The 19,813-nt window shown below is 48.6% G+C and overlaps 3 protein-coding genes and 1 long non-coding RNA gene across 4 annotated transcripts in view; 1 reads left to right on the top strand and 3 right to left on the bottom strand.

Moving 5' to 3' along the window:
- The window catches only part of LOC127918082 (DNA-directed RNA polymerase I subunit RPA49-like), a 36,404-nt gene extending 16,923 nt beyond the window's left edge, over window positions 1–19,481 (top strand). Inside the window, exons 3-10 of the mRNA XM_052501272.1 lie at window positions 334–392; window positions 607–751; window positions 9,939–10,049; window positions 12,799–12,892; window positions 13,048–13,178; window positions 14,893–14,974; window positions 16,079–16,210; window positions 18,223–19,481. Of these exons, the coding sequence (XP_052357232.1) occupies window positions 334–392; window positions 607–751; window positions 9,939–10,049; window positions 12,799–12,892; window positions 13,048–13,178; window positions 14,893–14,974; window positions 16,079–16,210; window positions 18,223–18,388 (920 nt within the window). The 3' untranslated portion in view covers window positions 18,389–19,481. The remainder of the gene's footprint in view (window positions 1–333; window positions 393–606; window positions 752–9,938; window positions 10,050–12,798; window positions 12,893–13,047; window positions 13,179–14,892; window positions 14,975–16,078; window positions 16,211–18,222) is intronic.
- On the bottom strand, window positions 1,992–4,051 carry LOC127918083 (uncharacterized). The gene is made up of 2 exons (XM_052501273.1): window positions 2,428–4,051; window positions 1,992–2,083 (listed from the first exon to the last, which is right to left on the bottom strand). Exon 1 carries the CDS (start codon window positions 3,984–3,986, stop codon window positions 3,237–3,239), a length of 750 nt encoding a protein of 249 aa, XP_052357233.1. The 5' UTR covers window positions 3,987–4,051; the 3' UTR covers window positions 1,992–2,083; window positions 2,428–3,236.
- LOC127918087 (uncharacterized) lies at window positions 7,208–9,345 on the bottom strand. Its single transcript, XR_008098762.1, has 2 exons — window positions 8,624–9,345; window positions 7,208–8,573 (listed from the first exon to the last, which is right to left on the bottom strand). It is a non-coding gene; the product is annotated as an uncharacterized LOC127918087 (long non-coding RNA).
- LOC127918084 (F-box only protein 10-like) overlaps window positions 19,443–19,813 on the bottom strand; it is a 53,837-nt gene continuing 53,466 nt past the window's right edge. Inside the window, 1 exon segment of the mRNA XM_052501274.1 lies at window positions 19,443–19,813. This exon segment is cut by the window's right edge and continues 592 nt beyond it. The gene's annotated coding sequence lies outside the window, so the exon portion shown is untranslated.

The raw sequence follows: 19,813 nt of genomic DNA, 5'->3' as shown, positions 1-19,813 counted from the left end.
AACATGTTGTCTGTTTCCCAGGGAGTCGTCTCTCTCTACCTGACTAACATGTTGTCTGTTTCCCAGGGGAGTCGTCTCTCTCTACCTGACTAACATGTTGTCTGTTTCCCAGGTCGTCTCTCTGCCTGACTAACATGTTGTCTGTTTCCCAGGGAGTCGTCTCTCTCTACCTGACTAACATGTTGTCTGTTTCCCAGGGGAGTCGTCTCTCTCTCTGACTAACATGTTGTCTGTTTCCCAGGGGAGTCGTCTCTCTCTACCTGACTAACATGTTGTCTGTTTCCCAGGGGAGTCGTCTCTCTCTACCTGACTAACATGTTGTCTGTTTCCCAGGGGAGGCGTCTACAGAGAATGATGCGTCCCAGAACACAGATCTAACATACAGGGAAAAGGTACCTCCATTCATTTCTGTTAAAAATAGAACCCGGAACGTTCTAGAGTTCCGTCAGACTTGAACATCTCCCCTCCCCTTAGTCTCTAGTTCCAGGGATTAGAGTGTTTACTTCCTGTCAGGTTTAAGTGTTGTTTTACTAAATCCACAGCGGGCTTCATTATAATCTGTATTTGATCACATCAATCATCAGAATGAATACCTGCCCCCCACAGGTGGACTCTCTGATCGAGGCGTTTGGTACCAACAAGCAGAAGAGAGCTCTGACCTCCAGGAGACTGAACCAGGTGGGCAGTGAGACCCTGCAGAGCGCTGTAGCAAAGGCTGCCCACACCATCATAGACCAGAAGGGCCTGGAAGGTACCTACACACACGCGCACACACACACACCTGTATACCTACACACACCTGTATACCTACACACACACCTGTAGATCTACCTACACACACACCTGTAGATCTACCTACACACACACCTGTAGATCTACCTACACACACACACCTGTATACCTACCTACACACACACACCTGTATACCTACGCACGCACGCACGCACACACACACACACACACACACACACCTGTATACCTACACACCTGTATACCTACACACCTGTATACCTACACACCTGTATACCTACACACCTGTATACCTACACACCTGTATACCTACCTACACACACACCTGTATACCTACACACCTGTATACCTACACACCTGTATACCTACACACCTGTATACCTACACACACCTGTATACCTACACACCTGTATACCTACACACACCTGTATACCTACACACACCTGTATACCTACACACACCTGTATACCTACACACACCTGTATACCTACACACCTGTATACCTACACACCTGTATACCTACACACCTGTATACCTACCTACACACACACCTGTATACCTACACACCTGTATACCTACACACCTGTATACCTACACACCTGTATACCTACACACCTACACACCTGTATACCTACACACCTGTATACCTACCTACACACACACACCTGTATACCTACCTACACACACACCTGTATACCTACACACACACACCTGTATACCTACACACACACCTGTATACCTACACACACACCTGTATACCTACACACACACACCTGTATACCTACACACACACCTGTATACCTACCTACACACCTGTATACCTACCTACACACCTGTATACCTACCTACACACCTGTATACCTACCTACACACCTGTATACCTACCTACACACCTGTATACCTACACACACACCTGTATACCTACACACACACCTGTAGATCTACCTACACACACACCTGTAGATCTACCTACACACACACCTGTAGATCTACCTACACACACACACCTGTAGATCTACCTACACACACACACCTGTATACCTACGCACGCACGCACGCACGCACACACACACACACACACCTGTATACCTACACACCTGTATACCTACCTACACACACACCTGTATACCTACACACCTGTATACCTACACACCTGTATACCTACACACCTGTATACCTACACACCTGTATACCTACACACCTGTATACCTACACACCTGTATACCTACACACACACCTGTATACCTACACACCTGTATACCTACACACCTGTATACCTACACACCTGTATACCTACCTACACACACACCTGTATACCTACACACCTGTATACCTACACACCTGTATACCTACACACCTGTATACCTACACACCTGTATACCTACACACCTGTATACCTACACACCTGTATACCTACACACCTGTATACCTACACACCTGTATACCTACACACCTGTATACCTACACACCTGTATACCTACACACCTGTATACCTACACACCTGTATACCTACACACCTGTATACCTACACACCTGTATACCTACACACCTGTATACCTACACACCTGTATACCTACACACCTGTATACCTACACACCTGTATACCTACACACCTGTATACCTACACACCTGTATACCTACCTACACACACACCTGTATACCTACACACCTGTATACCTACCTACACACACACACCTGTATACCTACCTACACACACACACCTGTATACCTACCTACACACACACCTGTATACCTACACACACACCTGTATACCTACACACACACCTGTATACCTACACACACACCTGTATACCTACACACACACCTGTATACCTACACACACACCTGTATACCTACACACACACCTGTATACCTACCTACACACCTGTATACCTACCTACACACCTGTATACCTACCTACACACCTGTATACCTACCTACACACCTGTATACCTACCTACACACCTGTATACCTACCTACACACCTGTATACCTACCTACACACACACCTGTATACCTACCTACACACACACCTGTATACCTACCTACACACCTGTATACCTACACACCTGTATACCTACACACCTGTATACCTACAGTACATTTGTGAAGTATTCAGACCTCTTCTCTTTCTCCACATTTTGTTAAGTTACAGCCTTTTTTATCCTCAAATCGACACACAATACCCCTTAATGACATCACAATACCCCTTAATGACATCACAATACCCCTTAATGACATCACAATACCCCTTAATGACATCACAATACCCCTTAATGACATCACAATACCCCTTAATGACATCACAATACCCCTTAATGACATCACAATACCCCTTAATGACATCACAATACATTACATTTACATTTAAGTCATTTAGCAGACGCTCCACCTTATGACAACCAGTGGAACAGCCACTTGCATCTAAATCTTGTTGGGGGAGAAGGGGGGGGGGGGGTGAGAAGGATTACTTACCCTTACTTACCCTATCCTAGGTATTCCTTGAAGAGGTGGGGTTTCAGGTGTCTCCGGAAGGTGGTGATTGACTCCGCTGTCCTGGCGTCGTGAGGGAGTTTGTTCCACCATTGGGGGGCCAGAGCAGCGAACAGTTTTGACTGGGCTGAGCGGGAACTGTACTTCCTCAGTGGTAGGGAGGCGAGCAGGCCAGAGGTGGATGAACGCAGTGCCCTTGTTTGGGTGTAGGGCCTGATCAGAGCCTGGAGGTACTGAGGTGCCGTTCCCCTCACAGCTCCGTAGGCAAGCACCATGGTCTTGTAGCGGATGCAAGCTTCAACTGGAAGCCAGTGGAGAGAGCGGAGGAGCGGGGTGACGTGAGAGAACTTGGGAAGGTTGAACACCAGACGGGCTGCGGCGTTCTGGATGAGTTGTAGGGGTTTAATGGCACAGGCAGGGAGCCCAGCCAACAGCGAGTTGCAGTAATCAAGACGGGAGATGACAAGTGCCTGGATTAGGACCTGCGCCGCTTCCTGTGTGAGGCAGGGTCGTACTCTGCGGAAGTTGTAGAGCATGAACCTACAGGAACGGGACACCGCCTTGATGTTAGTTGAGAACGTCAGGGTGTTGTCCAGGATCACGCCAAGGTTCTTAGCGCTCTGGGAGGAGGACACAATGGAGTTGTCAACCGTGATGGCGAGATCATGGAACGGGCAGTCCTTCCCCGGGAGGAAGAGGAGCTCCGTCTTGCTGAGGTTCAGCTTGAGGTGGTGATCCGTCATCCACACTGATATGTCTGCCAGACATGCAGAGATGCGATTCGCCACCTGGTCATCAGAAGGGGGAAAGGAGAAGATTAATTGTGTGTCGTCTGCATAGCAATGATAGGAGAGACCATGTGAGGTTATGACAGAGCCAAGTGACTTGGTGTATAGCGAGAATAAGAGAGGGCCTAGAACAGAGCCCTGGGGGACACCAGTGGTGAGAGCGCGTGGTGAGGAGACAGATTCTCGCCACGCCACCTGGTAGGAGCGACCTGTCAGGTAGGACGCAATCCAAGCGTGGGCCGCGCCGGAGATGCCCAACTCGGAGAGGGTGGAGAGGAGGATCTGATGGTTCACAGTATCGAAGGCAGCCGATAGGTCTAGAAGGATGAGAGCAGAGGAGAGAGAGTTAGCTTTAGCAGTGCGGAGCGCCTCCGTGATACAGAGAAGAGCAGTCTCAGTTGAATGACTAGTCTTGAAACCTGACTGATTTGGATCAAGAAGGTCATTCTGAGAGAGATAGCGGTAGAGCTGGCCAAGGACGGCACGCTCAAGAGTTTTGGAGAGAAAAGAGAGAAGGGATACTGGTCTGTAGTTGTTGACATCGGAGGGATCGAGTGTAGGTTTTTTCAGAAGGGGTGCAACTCTCGCTCTCTTGAAGACGGGAGGGACGTAGCCAGCGGTCAGGGATGAGTTGATGAGCGAGGTGAGGTAAGGGAGAAGGTCTCCGGAAATGGTCTGGAGAAGAGAGGAGGGGATAGGGTCAAGCGGGCAGGTTGTTGGGCGGCCGGCCGTCACAAGACGCGAGATTTCATCTGGAGAGAGAGGGGAGAAAGAGGTCAGAGCATAGGGTAGGGCAGTGTGAGCAGAACCAGCGGTGTCGTTTGACTTAGCAAACGAGGATCGGATGTCATCGACCTTCTTTTCAAAATGGTTGACGAAGTCATCTGCAGAGAGGGAGGAGGGGGGGGGGATTCAGGAGGGAGGAGAAGGTGGCAAAGAGCTTCCTAGGGTTAGAGGCAGATGCTTGGAATTTAGAATGGTAGAAAGTGGCTTTAGCAGCAGAGACAGAGGAGGAAAATGTAGAGAGGAGGGAGTGAAAGGATGCCAGGTCCGCAGGGAGGCGAGTTTTCCTCCATTTCCGCTCGGCTGCCCGGAGCCCTGTTCTGTGAGCTCGCAATGAGTCGTCGAGCCACGGAGCGGGAGGGGAGGACCGAGCCGGCCTGGAGGATAGGGGACATAGAGAGTCAAAGGATGCAGTAAGGGAGGAGAGGAGGGTTGAGGAGGCATAATCAGGAGATAGGTTGGAGAAAGTTTGAGCAGAGGGAAGAGATGATAGGATGGAAGAGGAGAGAGTAGCGGGGAGAGAGAGCGAAGGTTGGGACGGCGCGATACCATCCGAGTAGGGGCAGTGTGGGAAGTGTTGATGAGAGCGAGAGGGAAAAGGATACAAGGTAGTGGTCGGAGACTTGGAGGGGAGTTGCAATGAGGTTAGTGGAAGAACAGCATCTAGTAAAGATGAGGTCAAGCGTATTGCCTGCCTTGTGAGTAGGGGGAAGGTGAGAGGGTGAGGTCAAAAGAGGAGAGGAGTGGAAAGAAGGAGGCAGAGAGGAATGAGTCAAAGGTAGACGTGGGGAGGTTAAAGTCGCCCAGAACTGTGAGAGGTGAGCCGTCCTCAGGAAAGGAGCTTATCAAGGCATCAAGCTCATTGATGAACTCTCCGAGGGAACCTGGAGGGCGATAAATGATAAGGATGTTAAGCTTGAAAGGGCTGGTAACTGTGACAGCATGGAATTCAAAGGAGGCAATAGACAGATGGGTAAGGGGAGAAAGAGAGAAAGACCACTTGGGAGAGATGAGGATCCCGGTGCCACCACCCCGCTGACCAGAAGCTCTCGGGGTGTGCGAGAACACGTGGGCGGACGAGGAGAGAGCAGTAGTAGTAGCAGTGTTATCTGTGGTGATCCATGTTTCCGTCAGTGCCAAGAAGTCAAGGGACTGGAGGGAGGCATAGGCTGAGATGAACTCTGCCTTGTTGGCCGCAGATCGGCAGTTCCAGAGGCTACCGGAGACCTGGAACTCCACGTGGGTCGTACGCGCTGGGACCACCAGATTAGGGTGGTCGCGGCCACGCGGTGTGGAGCGTTTGTATGGTCTGTGCAGAGAGGAGAGAACAGGGATAGACAGACACATAGTTGACAGGCTACAGAAAAGGCTACGCTAATGCAAGGAAATTGGAATGACAAGTGGACTACACGTCTCGAATGTTCAGAAAGTTAAGCTTACGTAGCAAGAATCTTATTGACTAAAATGATTAAAATGATACAGTACTGCTAAAGTAGGCTAGCTGGCAGTAGCTGCGTTGTTGGCACTACACTAATCAAGTCGTTCCGTTGAGTGTAATAATTTCTACAGTGCTGCTATTCGGGGCTAGCTGGCTAGCTAGCAGTGTTGTTTACGTTACGTTGAGTTAAAAGAACGACAATAGCTGGCTAGCTAACCTAGGAAATCGGTCTAGACTACACAATTATCTTTGAAACAAAGACGGCTATGTAGCTAGCTATGTAGCTAGCTACGATCAAACAAATCAAACCGTTGTACTGTAATGAAATGAAAATGTGATACTCCCTGACCGGTGATTGAATTCGAATCAGTAGACGTGTGGTGACGTTGGCTAGCTGTTAGCTGTTGGCTAGCTAGCAGAGTCTCCTACGTTAAGGACGACAAATAGCTGGCTAGCGAACCTCAGTGAATTAAGATAATCACTCCAAGGCTACACACACTAAACTACACAATTATCTTGGAAACAAAGACAGCTATGTAGCTAGCTAACACTGAACTAATCAAGTCGTACAGTTGAGTGAATAGCACTACAGTGATGCTAATCTGTGTGCGTTAGCTAGCGTTGCTAGCTCCTGGGCGAATAGCAGTGAAGGCTACGTTAGGGCGACGAAATACGAAATACGATAATTATGCAATTATCTCTGATACAAGGACGGCTATGTAGCTAGCTAAGAAGAATTGCTAAGATTATGTAGCTAGCTAACAGTAAACTAATCAAGTCGTACAGTTGAGTGAATAGCACTACAGTGATGCTAATCTGTGTGCGTTAGCTAGCTCCTGGGCGAATAGCAGTGAAGGCTACGTTAGGGCGACGAAATACGATAATTATGCAATTATCTCTGATACAAGGACGGCTATGTAGCTAGCTAAGAAGAATTGCTAAGATTAGACAAATCAACCGTTGTACTATAATGAAATGTAATGAAAAAGTTATACAACCTGCAGAGCGAAGTGCGAATGCGACCGACCCCTTAATGACATCACAATACCCCTTAATGACATCACAATACCCCTTAATGACATCACAATACCCCTTAATGACATCACAATAACCCTTAATGACATCACAATACCCCTTAATGACATCACAATACCCCTTAATGACATCACAATACCCCTTAATGACATCACAATAACCCTTAATGACATCACAATACCCCTTAATGACATCACAATACCCCTTAATGACATCACAATACCCCTTAATGACATCACAATACCCCTTAATGACATCACAATACCCCTTAATGACATCACAATAACCCTTAATGACAAAGCGAAAATGGGTTTAGAAATGTTTGCATATTTATTAAAAATAAACCGAAATAAGTATTGACTCTGAATTGAGTTCAGGTGGGTCCTGTTTCCATTGATCATCCTTGAGATGTTTCTACAACATGGAGTCCACCTGTGGTAAATTCAATTGATTGGACATGATTTGAAAAGGCACACAGTTAACAGTGCAGGTCAGAGCAAAAACCAAGCCAAGAGGTCAAAGGAATTGTCCGTAGAGCTCCGAGACAGGATTGTGTCGAGGCACAGATCTGAGGAAGGGTACCAAAACATTTCTGCAGCATTGAAGGTCCCCAAGAACACAGTGGCCTCCATCATTCTGAAATGGAAGAAGTTTGGAACCACCAAGACTCTTCCTAGAGCTGGACGCCCGGCCAAACTGACCAATCGGGGGAGAAGAACCCAATGGTCACTCTGACAGAGTTCCTCTGTGGAGATGAGAGAACCTTCCAGAAGGATAACCATCTCTGCAGCACTCCACCAATCAGGCCCTTTATGGTAGAGAGGCCAGACTGAAGCCACTCCTCAGTAAAAGGCACATGACGGCCCGCTTGGAGTTTGTCAAAAGGCAACTAAAGACTCTAGATGAAACAAGATGTTCTGGTCTGATGAAACCAAGATTGAACTCTTTGGCCTGAATGTCAAGCGTCACGTATGGAGGAAACCTGGCACCATCCTTACGGTGAAGCATGGTGGTGGCAGCGTCATGCTGTGAGGATGTTTCTCAGCGGACTGGGAGACTAGGCAGGATCGAGGGGAAAGATGAACGGAGCGAAGCACAGATCCTTGATGAAAACCTGCTACTTGGTATTATGGGGTTATTGTGATGTCATTATGGTGAGAGGGGAAAAAACAATTGAATCCATTTTAGAATTAAGGCTGTAATGTAACAAAATGTGGAATAAGTCAAGGGGTCTGAATACTTTCTGAAGGACACAGTCAGACCAGAAGACGTACACACACACACACCTGTACAGTAACACACACACACACACACACACACACACACACACACACACCTGTACAGTAACACACACACACACACACACACACACACCTGTACAGTAACACACACACACACACACACACACCTGTACAGTAACACACACACACACACACACACACACACACACACACACACACACACACACACACACACACCTGTACAGTAACACACACACACACACACCTGTACAGTAACACACACACACACACCTGTACAGTAACACACACACACACACACACACACACACACACACACACACCTGTACAGTAACACACACACACACACACACACACACACACCTGTACAGTAACACACACACACACACACACACACACACACACACACACACACACACACACACACCTGTACAGTAACACACACACACACACACACACACACCTGTACAGTAACACACACACACACACACACACACACACACACACACACACACACACACACACACACACACCTGTACAGTAACACACACACACACACACCTGTACAGTAACACACACACACACACACCTGTACAGTAACACACACACACACACACCTGTACAGTAACACACACACACACACACCTGTACAGTAACACACACACACACACACCTGTACAGTAACACACACACCTGTACAGTAACACACACACACACACACCTGTACAGTAACACACACACACACACACCTGTACAGTAACACACACACACACACCTGTACAGTAACACAGTGAATGTTCCTCTAGTCCTTCAGCAGGAGGTTGTCCAGGCAGAGTCCCAGTCTGAAGTGTCTCAGTAACACAGTGAATGTTCCTCTAGTCCTTCAGCAGGAGGTTGTCCAGGCAGAGTCCCAGTCTGAAGTGTCTCAGTAACACAGTGAATGTTCCTCTAGTCCTTCAGCAGGAGGTTGTCCAGGCAGAGTCCCAGTCTGAAGTGTCTCAGTAACACAGTGAATGTTCCTCTAGTCCTTCAGCAGGAGGTTGTCCAGGCAGAGTCCCAGTCTGAAGTGTCTCAGTAACACAGTGAATGTTCCTCTAGTCCTTCAGCAGGAGGTTGTCCAGGCAGAGTCCCAGTCTGAAGTGTCTCAGTAACACAGTGAATGTTTCTCTAGTCCTTCAGCAGGAGGTTGTCCAGGCAGAGTCCCAGTCTGAAGTGTCTCAGTAACACAGTGAATGTTCCTCTAGTCCTTCAGCAGGAGGTTGTCCAGGCAGAGTCCCAGTCTGAAGTGTCTCAGTAACACAGTGAATGTTCCTCTAGTCCTTCAGCAGGAGGTTGTCCAGGCAGAGTCCCAGTCTGAAGTGTCTCAGTAACACACAGTGAATGTTCCTCTAGTCCTTCAGCAGGAGGTTGTCCAGGCAGAGTCCCAGTCTGAAGTTTCTCATTATCTTCCTCCCTGCTTCCCCGACGCCGACACACCTCAACACGTCTACCTGTTTGACGACAGTATCCTTCACCTGGACTGTGTGTGACCAGGTTAATGTGTGTGTGTGTGACCAGGTTAATGTGTGTGACCAGGTTAATGTGTGTGACCAGGTTAATGTGTGACCAGGTTAATGTGTGTGACCAGGTTAATGTGTGTGTGTGTGTGTGTGTGTGTGTGAGAGACCAGGTTAATGGGTGTGTGTGACCAGGTTAATGTGTGACCAGGTTAATGTGTGTGACCAGGTTAATGTGTGTGACCAGGTTAATGTGTGTGTGTGTGTGTGTGTGTGTGACCAGGTTAACGTGCGTGTGACCAGGTTAACGTGCGTGTGACCAGGTTAACGTGCGTGTGACCAGGTTAATGTGTGTGTGACCAGGTTAATGTGTGTGACCAGGTTAATGTGTGTGTGTGTGACCAGGTTAATGTGTGTGTGTGTGACCAGGTTAATGTGTGTGTGTGTGTGTGTGTGTGTGACCAGGTTAATGTGTGTGTGTGACCAGGTTAATGTGTGTGTGACCAGGTTAATGTGTGTGTGTGTGTGTGTGTGTGTGTGTGTGTGTGTGTGTGTGTGTGTGTGTGTGTGTGTGTGTGTGTGACCAGGTTAATGTGTGTGTGTGTGTGACCAGGTTAATGTGTGTGTGTGTGTGACCAGGTTAATGTGTGTGTGTGTGTGACCAGGTTAATGTTTGTGTGTGTGACCAGGTTAATGTTTGTGTGTGTGACCAGGTTAATGTGTGTGTGTGTGACCAGGTTAATGTGTGTGTGTGTGACCAGGTTAATGTGTGTGTGTGTGACCAGGTTAACGTGTGTGTGTGTGACCAGGTTAACGTGTGACCAGGTTAATGTGTGTGTCTGACCAGGTTAACGTGTGACCAGGTTAACGTGTGTGTGACCAGGTTAACGTGTGTGTGACCAGGTTAACGTGTGTGTGACCAGGTTAACGTGTGTGTGACCAGGTTAACATGTGTGTGTGACCAGGTTAACGTGTGTGTGTGTGTGACCAGGTTAATGTGTGTGTGTGTGTGTGTGTGTGACCAGGTTAATGTGTGACCAGGTTAATGTGTGTGTGTGTGTGACCAGGTTAATGTGTGACCAGGTTCATGTGTGACCAGGTTAATGTGTCACCAGGTTCATGTGTGACCAGGTTAATGTGTGACCAGGTTCATGTGTGACCAGGTTAATGTGTGTGACCAGGTTAATGTGTCACCAGGTTAATGTGTCACCAGGTTAATGTGTCACCAGGTTAATGTGTCACCAGGTTAATGTGTCACCAGGTTAATGTGTCACCAGGTTAATGTGTGACCAGGTTAATGTGTCACCAGGTTAATGTGTGACCAGGTTAACGTGTGTGTGACCAGGTTAACGTGTGTGTGACCAGGTTAACGTGTGTGTGACCAGGTTAATGTGTCACCAGGTTAATGTGTGACCAGGTTAATGTGTCACCAGGTTAATGTGTCACCAGGTTAATGTGTCACCAGGTTAATGTGTCACCAGGTTAATGTGTCACCAGGTTAATGTGTGACCAGGTTAACGTGTGACCAGGTTAACGTGTGTGTGACCAGGTTAACGTGTGTGTGACCAGGTTAACGTGTGTGTGACCAGGTTAACATGTGTGTGTGACCAGGTTAACATGTGTGTGTGTGTGTGACCAGGTTAATGTGTGTGTGTGTGTGTGACCAGGTTAATGTGTGACCAGGTTAATGTGTGTGTGTGTGACCAGGTTCATGTGTCACCAGGTTCATGTGTCACCAGGTTAATGTGTGTGTGTGACCAGGTTAATGTGTGACCAGGTTAATGTGTGTGACCAGGTTAATGTGTGACCAGGTTAATGTGTGTGTGTGTGACCAGGTTAATGTGTGACCAGGTTCATGTGTGACCAGGTTAATGTGTCACCAGGTTAATGTGTGTGACCAGGTTAATGTGTCACCAGGTTAATGTGTGTGACCAGGTTAATGTGTGTGTGTCACCAGGTTAATGTGTGACCAGGTTAATGTGTGACCAGGTTAATGTGTCACCAGGTTAATGTGTGTGTGTGACCAGGTTAATGTGTGTGACCAGGTTAATGTGTGACCAGGTTAATGTGTGACCAGGTTAATGTGTGTGTGTGTGACCAGGTTAATGTGTGTGACCAGGTTCATGTGTGTGTGTGTGACCAGGTTAATGTGTGTGTGTGTGACCAGGTTAATGTGTCACCAGGTTAATGTGTGTGTGTCACCAGGTTAATGTGTGACCAGGTTAATGTGTGACCAGGTTAATGTGTCACCAGGTTAATGTGTGTGTGTGTGACCAGGTTAATGTGTGTGACCAGGTTCATGTGTGTGACCAGGTTAATGTGTGACCAGGTTAATGTGTGACCAGGTTAATGTGTGTGTGTGTGACCAGGTTAATGTGTGTGACCAGGTTCATGTGTGTGACCAGGTTAATGTGTGACCAGGTTAATGTGTGACCAGGTTAATGTGTGTGTGTGTGACCAGGTTAATGTGTGTGACCAGGTTCATGTGTGTGACCAGGTTAATGTGTGACCAGGTTAATGTGTGACCAGGTTAATGTGTGTGTGTGTGACCAGGTTAATGTGTGTGACCAGGTTCATGTGTGTGTGTGTGACCAGGTTAATGTGTGTGTGTGTGACCAGGTTAATGTGTGTGTGTGACCAGGTTAATGTGTGTGACCAGGTTCATGTGTGTGTGTGTGACCAGGTTAATGTGTGTGACCAGGTTAACGTGTGTGTGTGACCAGGTTAATGTGTGTGTGTCCTTACCTGAGTCCCAGTCCTGTCTCCGGTGGAGTACGATGTCCTGGATGCTGCTGGCTCCAAGATGGCCGCCCTGACCCCAGAGGAACTACAGAACTTAACAGATGAAGGGTCGGACTACAACACTGATACTGTTGTTGACGTTGTTGTTGTGGTGTTGTGTTGTTGACGTTGTGTTGGCGTTGTTGTTGTGTTGTTGACGTTGTTGTTGTGGTGTTGACGTTGTTGTTGATGATGTGTTGTTGTTGTTGACGTTGTTGTTCCAGGTGTCAGAGCGTGGTGAGTCAGTTGGAGAGCCTGCCCAGAGAGGGCGTGGCCAGAGAGAGACATGCCCGCTGTGCCTTCTACCTCCTCCTGCTGCTCAAACTGGCACGGCAGAAAAACATGACTCGCAAGTGTGAGTGTGTGGTGTGTGTGTGTGTGTGTGTGTGTGTGTGTGTGTGTGTGTGTGTGTGTGTGTGTGTGTGTGTGTGTGTGTGTGTGTGTACGAGAAGCAAGTGTTGCCTTTTTAAAAAGTAATCGTCGTTTGAGCCTGTAGTGTTCACCGAGAACATCATCTCTAATCTCTCGTATCATTAAGGGTTGTGTTAATGTTGTTTTCTAGTCGGGCAGGAGGAGGGCTGCCCTCGTATCATTAAGGGTTGTGTTAATGTTTTCTAGTCGGGCAGGAGGAGGGCTGTCCTCGTATCATTAAGGGTTGTGTTAATGTTTTCTAGTCGGGCAGGAGGAGGGCTGCCCTCGTATCATTAAGGGTTGTGTTAATGTTTTCTAGTCGGGCAGGAGGAGGGCTGCCCTATCATTAAGGGTTGTGTTAATGTTTTCTAGTCGGGCAGGAGGAGGGCTGCCCTATCATTAAGGGTTGTGTTAATGTTTTCTAGTCGGGCAGGAGGAGGGCTGCCCTCGTATCATTAAGGGTTGTGTTAATGTTTTCTAGTCGGGCAGGAGGAGGGCTGCCCTCGTATCATTAAGGGTTGTGTTAATGTTGTTTTCTAGTCGGGCAGGAGGAGGGCTGTCCTCGTATCATTAAGGGTTGTGTTAATGTTTTCTAGTCGGGCAGGAGGAGGGCTGCCCTCGTATCATTAAGGGTTGTGTTAATGTTGTTTTCTAGTCGGGCAGGAGGAGGGCTGCCCTCGTATCATTAAGGGTTGTGTTAATGTTTTCTAGTCGGGCAGGAGGAGGGCTGCCCTCGTATCATTAAGGGTTGTGTTAATGTTTTCTAGTCGGGCAGGAGGAGGGCTGTCCTCGTATCATTAAGGGTTGTGTTAATGTTTTCTAGTCGGGCAGGAGGAGGGCTGCCCTCGTATCATTAAGGGTTGTGTTAATGTTTTCTAGTCGGGCAGGAGGAGGGCTGCCCTATCATTAAGGGTTGTGTTAATGTTTTCTAGTCGGGCAGGAGGAGGGCTGCCCTATCATTAAGGGTTGTGTTAATGTTTTCTAGTCGGGCAGGAGGAGGGCTGCCCTCGTATCATTAAGGGTTGTGTTAATGTTTTCTAGTCGGGCAGGAGGAGGGCTGCCCTCGTATCATTAAGGGTTGTGTTAATGTTGTTTTCTAGTCGGGCAGGAGGAGGGCTGTCCTCGTATCATTAAGGGTTGTGTTAATGTTTTCTAGTCGGGCAGGAGGAGGGCTGCCCTCGTATCATTAAGGGTTGTGTTAATGTTGTTTTCTAGTCGGGCAGGAGGAGGGCTGCCCTCGTATCATTAAGGGTTGTGTTAATGTTTTCTAGTCGGGCAGGAGGAGGGCTGCCCTCGTATCATTAAGGGTTGTGTTAATGTTTTCTAGTCGGGCAGGAGGAGGGCTGCCCTCGTATCATTAAGGGTTGTGTTAATGTTTTCTAGTCGGTGCAGGAGGAGGGCTGCCCTCGTATCATTAAGGGTTGTGTTAATGTTTTCTAGTCGGGCAGGAGGAGGGCTGCCCTATCATTAAGGGTTGTGTTAATGTTTTCTAGTCGGGCAGGAGGAGGGCTGCCCTATCATTAAGGGTTGTGTTAATGTTTTCTAGTCGGGCAGGAGGAGGGCTGCCCTCGTATCATTAAGGGTTGTGTTAATGTTTTCTAGTCGGGCAGGAGGAGGGCTGCCCTCGTATCATTAAGGGTTGTGTTAATGTTTTCTAGTCGGGCAGGAGGAGGGCTGCCCTCGTATCATCCACATCAAGCTGAAGAGGACCTTCACCGTGGAGACCTTCAATCACGGCAGGTAGCTGTCCACTCGCTGGCACCCTCGCACCCTACATAGTGCACTAGACCCGGGCCCTTAGATCGTCTGCTTTTCATATAGCACCCTACATAGTGCACTAGACCCGGGCCCTTAGATCGTCTGCTTTTCAAATAGCACCCTACATAGTGCACTAGACCCTTAGATCGTCTGCTTTTCATATAGCACCCTACATAGTGCACTAGACCCGGGCCCTTAGATCGTCTGCTTTTCAAATAGCACCCTACATAGTGCACTAGACCCTTAGATCGTCTGCATTTCATATAGCACCCTACATAGTGCACTAGACCCTTAGATCGTCTGCATTTCATATAGCACCCTACATAGTGCACTAGACCCTTAGATCGTCTGCATTTCATATAGCACCCTACATAGTGCACTAGACCCTTAGATCGTCTGCTTTTCATATAGCACCCTACATAGTGCACTAGACCTGGGCCCTTAGATCGTCTGCTTTTCATATAGCACCCTACATAGTGCACTAGACCCGGGCCCTTAGATCGTCTGCTTTTCAAATAGCACCCTACATAGTGCACTAGACCCTTAGATCGTCTGCTTTTCATATAGCACCCTACATAGTGCACTAGACCCTTAGATCGTCTGCTTTTCAAATAGCACCCTACATAGTGCACTAGACCCGGGCCCTTAGATCGTCTGCTTTTCATATAGCACCCTACATAGTGCACTAGACCCTTAGATCGTCTGCTTTTCATATAGCACCCTACATAGTGCACTAGGCCCTTAGATCGTCTGCTTTTCATATAGCACCCTACATAGTGCACTAGGCCCTTAGATCGTCTGCTTTTCATATAGCACCCTACATAGTGCACTAGACCCTTAGATCGTCTGCTTTTCATATAGCACCCTACATAGTGCACTAGGCCCTTAGATCGTCTGCTTTTCAAATAGCACCCTACATAGTGCACTAGATAGGGAATAGAGCTCTCCTCTCCTTCCTCTGAGTTAAAAAAACACATTTAGTTAAATTCAGTAGCTACATTGGTGTGTGTGTGTGTGTGTGTGTGTGTGTGTGTGTGTGTGTGTGTGTGTGTGTGTGTGTGTGTGTGTGTGTGTGTGTGTCTCTAGGGTGCAGAACGTGGTGTCTACGTCGATGCGTGTGAAGGTGGCAGCGTACTGCCTGGCCCTGCTGCTCCACATGGGAGACATGACCGCTGACCTCACCCTGTTACACAGAGACCTGGGGGTCACAGAGAAACGGTAAGAGACCTGGGGGGGTCACAGAGACCTGGGGGGTCACAGAGAAACGGTAAGAGACCTGGGGGGGTCACAGAGACCTGGGGGTCACAGAGAAACGGTGAGAGACCTGGGGGTCACAGAGAAACGGTGAGAGACCTGGGGGTCACAGAGACCTGGGGGTCACAGAGAAACGGTGAGAGACCTGGGGGGGTCACAGAGAAACGGTGATAGACCTGGGGGTCACAGAGAAACGGTGATAGACCTGGGGGGTCACAGAGACCTGGGGAGGGGGGGGTCACAGAGAAACAGTGATAGACCTGGGGGGGTCACAGAGACCTGGGGGGGTCACAGAGAACAGGAGAGAGACCTGGGGGTCACAGAGACCTGGGGGACCTGGGGGTCACAGAGACCTGGGCGGGGTCACAGAGAACAGGAGAGAGACCTGGGGGGTCACAGAGAACAGGAGAGAGACCTGGGGGGTCACAGAGACCTGGGGGGGGTCACAGAGAACAGGAGAGAGACCTGGGGGTCACAGAGAACAGGAGAGAGACCTGGGGGGTCACAGAGACCTGGGGAGGTCACAGAGAACAGGAGAGAGACAGACACACCTCTTTTAAAAAAAATAGGTACCGTAATTGTTGCAACCCCTATTACCAGCCTGTTACCAGCCTATTACCAGCCTATTACCAGCCTGTTACCAGCCTATTACCAGCCTATTACCAGCCTATTACCAGCCTGTTACCAGCCTGTTACCAGCCTGTTACCAGCCTGTTACCAGCCTATTACCAGCCTGTTACCAGCCTGTTACCAGCCTGTTACCAGCCTGTTACCAGCCTATTACCAGCCTATTACCAGCCTATTACCAGCCTATTACCAGCCTGTTACCAGCCTGTTACCAGCCTGTTACCAGCCTGTTACCAGCCTGTTACCAGCCTATTACCAGCCTGTTACCAGCCTGTTACCAGCCTATTACCAGCCTGTTACCAGCCTGTTACCAGCCTGTTACCAGCCTGTTACCAGCCTATTACCAGCCTATTACCAGCCTGTTACCAGCCTGTTACCAGCCTGTTACCAGCCTGTTACCAGCCTGTTCAACCTCTTTCGTATCGTCTGAGATTCCCCAAAGATTGGAAAGCTGCCGCGGTCGTCCCCCTCTTCAAAAGGGGGGGGACACTCTCGACCCAAACTGCTACAGACCTATATCCATCCTACCCTGCATCTCTAAGGTCTTCGAATGCCAAGTTAACAAACAGATTACCGGCCATTTTGAATACCTGGGTGTCTGGTTAGACTGTAAACTCTCCTTCCAGACCCATATCAAACATCTCCAGTCCAAAATTAAATCTAGAATCGGCTTCCTATATCGCAACAAAGCCTCCTTCACTCATGCTGCCAAACATACCCTCGTAAAACTGACCATCCTACCGATCCTCGACTGCGGTGATGTCATCTATAAAATAGCCTCCAACACCCTACTCAACAAATTGGATGCAGTCTATCACAGTGCCATCTGTTTTTGTCACCAAAGCCCCATATACCACCCACCATTGCGACCTGTACGCTCTCGTTGGCTGGCCCTCGCTTCATACTCGTCACCAAACCCACTGGCTACAGGTTATCAACAAGTCTCTGGTAGGTAAAGCCCCGCCTTATCTCAGCTCACTGGTCACCATAGCATCACCCACCTGAAGCACGTGCTCCAGCAGGTAAATCTCTCTAGTCACCCCCAAATCCAACTCCTCCTTTGGTCGTCTTTCCTTCCAGTTCTCTGCTGCCAATGACTGGAACGAACTGCAAAAAATCTCTGGCGCTGGAGACTCATATCCCCCTCATTAGCTTTAAGCACCAGCTGTCTGAGCAGCTCACAGATCACTGCACATAGCCCATCTGTAAATAGCCCAAACAACTACCTCATCCCCTACTGTATTTATTTAGCTCCTTTGCACCCCAGTATCTCTACTTGCACATTGCTCATCTTTTGCACATCTACCATTCCTGTGTGTGTGTGTGTGTGTGTGTGTGTGTGTGTGTAGGATGGTGGAGGTGGCCAAGTCGATGGGGCTGACCCTGTCCAGACACGGCTGTGTGACGGGGGACGACGGCGGTCCGACGGCTGAAAACAGACTGGCGTCTCTGCGGCTGCCCCTCGTCAAATACCAGACGTTCACGGAGATACGCAAACGCAAAAAAATGCATTAGAGGGAAGACGAGGAAGACGAGGAAGACGAGGGGAAACGCTTCCAAAACACACCGACAGCGTCCCATTTTGAGCAAAATAGTGCGCGGCCTCGTCTGGTTATGACTGAAGTTCAACATTCACCTTTTCTGCTGCAGACAGTCTGATACATCCAACGTGACGCTCTACCCAGAAGGCACTGCGACTGCCTCTGAAACGCAACGCCGCAAGGATAACTTCTGGGTGTACCAACATGTAATGACTCTGTCGGTGTGATTGAAGTGGAAGGAGGAGGGGAGGAAGCCGTCTGTCAAGCCGTCTGCAGCAGACAGTCTGATACATCCAACGTGACGCTCTACCCAGAAGGCACTGCGACTGCCTCTGGAGATGAATGTACTTCTGGTTGTACCAACGTGTAATGACTCTGTCGGTGTGATTGAAGTGGAAGGAGGAGGGGAGGAAGACATGGGGGAAGGAGGAAGAGGAGAGGGTAAATATTCCTAGAGAGGGGAGGTGAGGAAGACTGGGGGAAGGAGGAAGAGGGAAGGGTAAATATTCCTAGAGAGGGGAGGTGAGGAAGACTGGGGTAAGGAGGAAGAGGAGAGGGTAAATATTCCTAGAGAGGGGAGGTGAGGAAGACTGGGGTAAGGAGGAAGACTGGGGTAAGGAGGAAGAGGGGAGGGGAGGTGAGGAAGACTGGGGTAAGGAGGAAGAGGGGAGGGGAGGTGAGGAAGACTGGGGTAAGGAGGAAGAGGGGAGGTGAGGAAGACTGGGGTAAGGAGGAAGAGGGAAGGGTAAATATTCCTAGATAGAGGAGAGGAAGACTGGGATAAGGAGGAAGAGGAAAGGGTAAATATTCCTAGAGGGGAGGTGAGGAAGACTGGGAGGAAGAGGGAAGGGTAAATATTCCTAGAGGGGAGGTGAGGAAGACTGGGATAAGGAGGAAGAGGAAAGGGTAAATATTCCTAGAGGGGAGGTGAGGAAGACTGGGTTAAGGAGGAAGAGGGAAGGGTAAATATTCCTAGAGGGAAGGAGGGTTAGATAAAGATGGATACTAGAAACCCTCCTCACAAAGTATTCTGTAAACAAATAAAACAATTTAATGTACTAAACTAAGTTCAGGTTGTGTGTGAGTTCATACCGTTCTGTCAGAACATCACCTGTCTGGAAGAACTGAGGAAGTGACTCGTGTGGTTCTTGAAAACATTTAGAAAACAGACACTAGTAGACATTTCAGTGAGGAAACAGTTTTTTTTTGAGAAATGTGAATATTGTTAAGGCCAGGAGTTATTCCTAGTCAGGTAAAACTCCAATCCCTAACCAATGATACACCAGTCACATGATACTGTCATGATACCACACCAGTCACATGATACTGTCATGATACCATACCAGATACCACAAGCTCCTCCAGTAGTGGGGATCTCACAGCTCAATGACACTTCTAG

The sequence above is a fragment of the Oncorhynchus keta genome, unplaced genomic scaffold (genome assembly GCF_023373465.1).
Source record: "Oncorhynchus keta strain PuntledgeMale-10-30-2019 unplaced genomic scaffold, Oket_V2 Un_contig_13107_pilon_pilon, whole genome shotgun sequence".
In the NCBI taxonomy this organism is placed as follows: Eukaryota; Metazoa; Chordata; class Actinopteri; order Salmoniformes; family Salmonidae; genus Oncorhynchus; species Oncorhynchus keta.
Note: the sequence above shows the minus strand (reverse complement) of the source record. Positions and strands in the feature narration are given on the sequence as shown.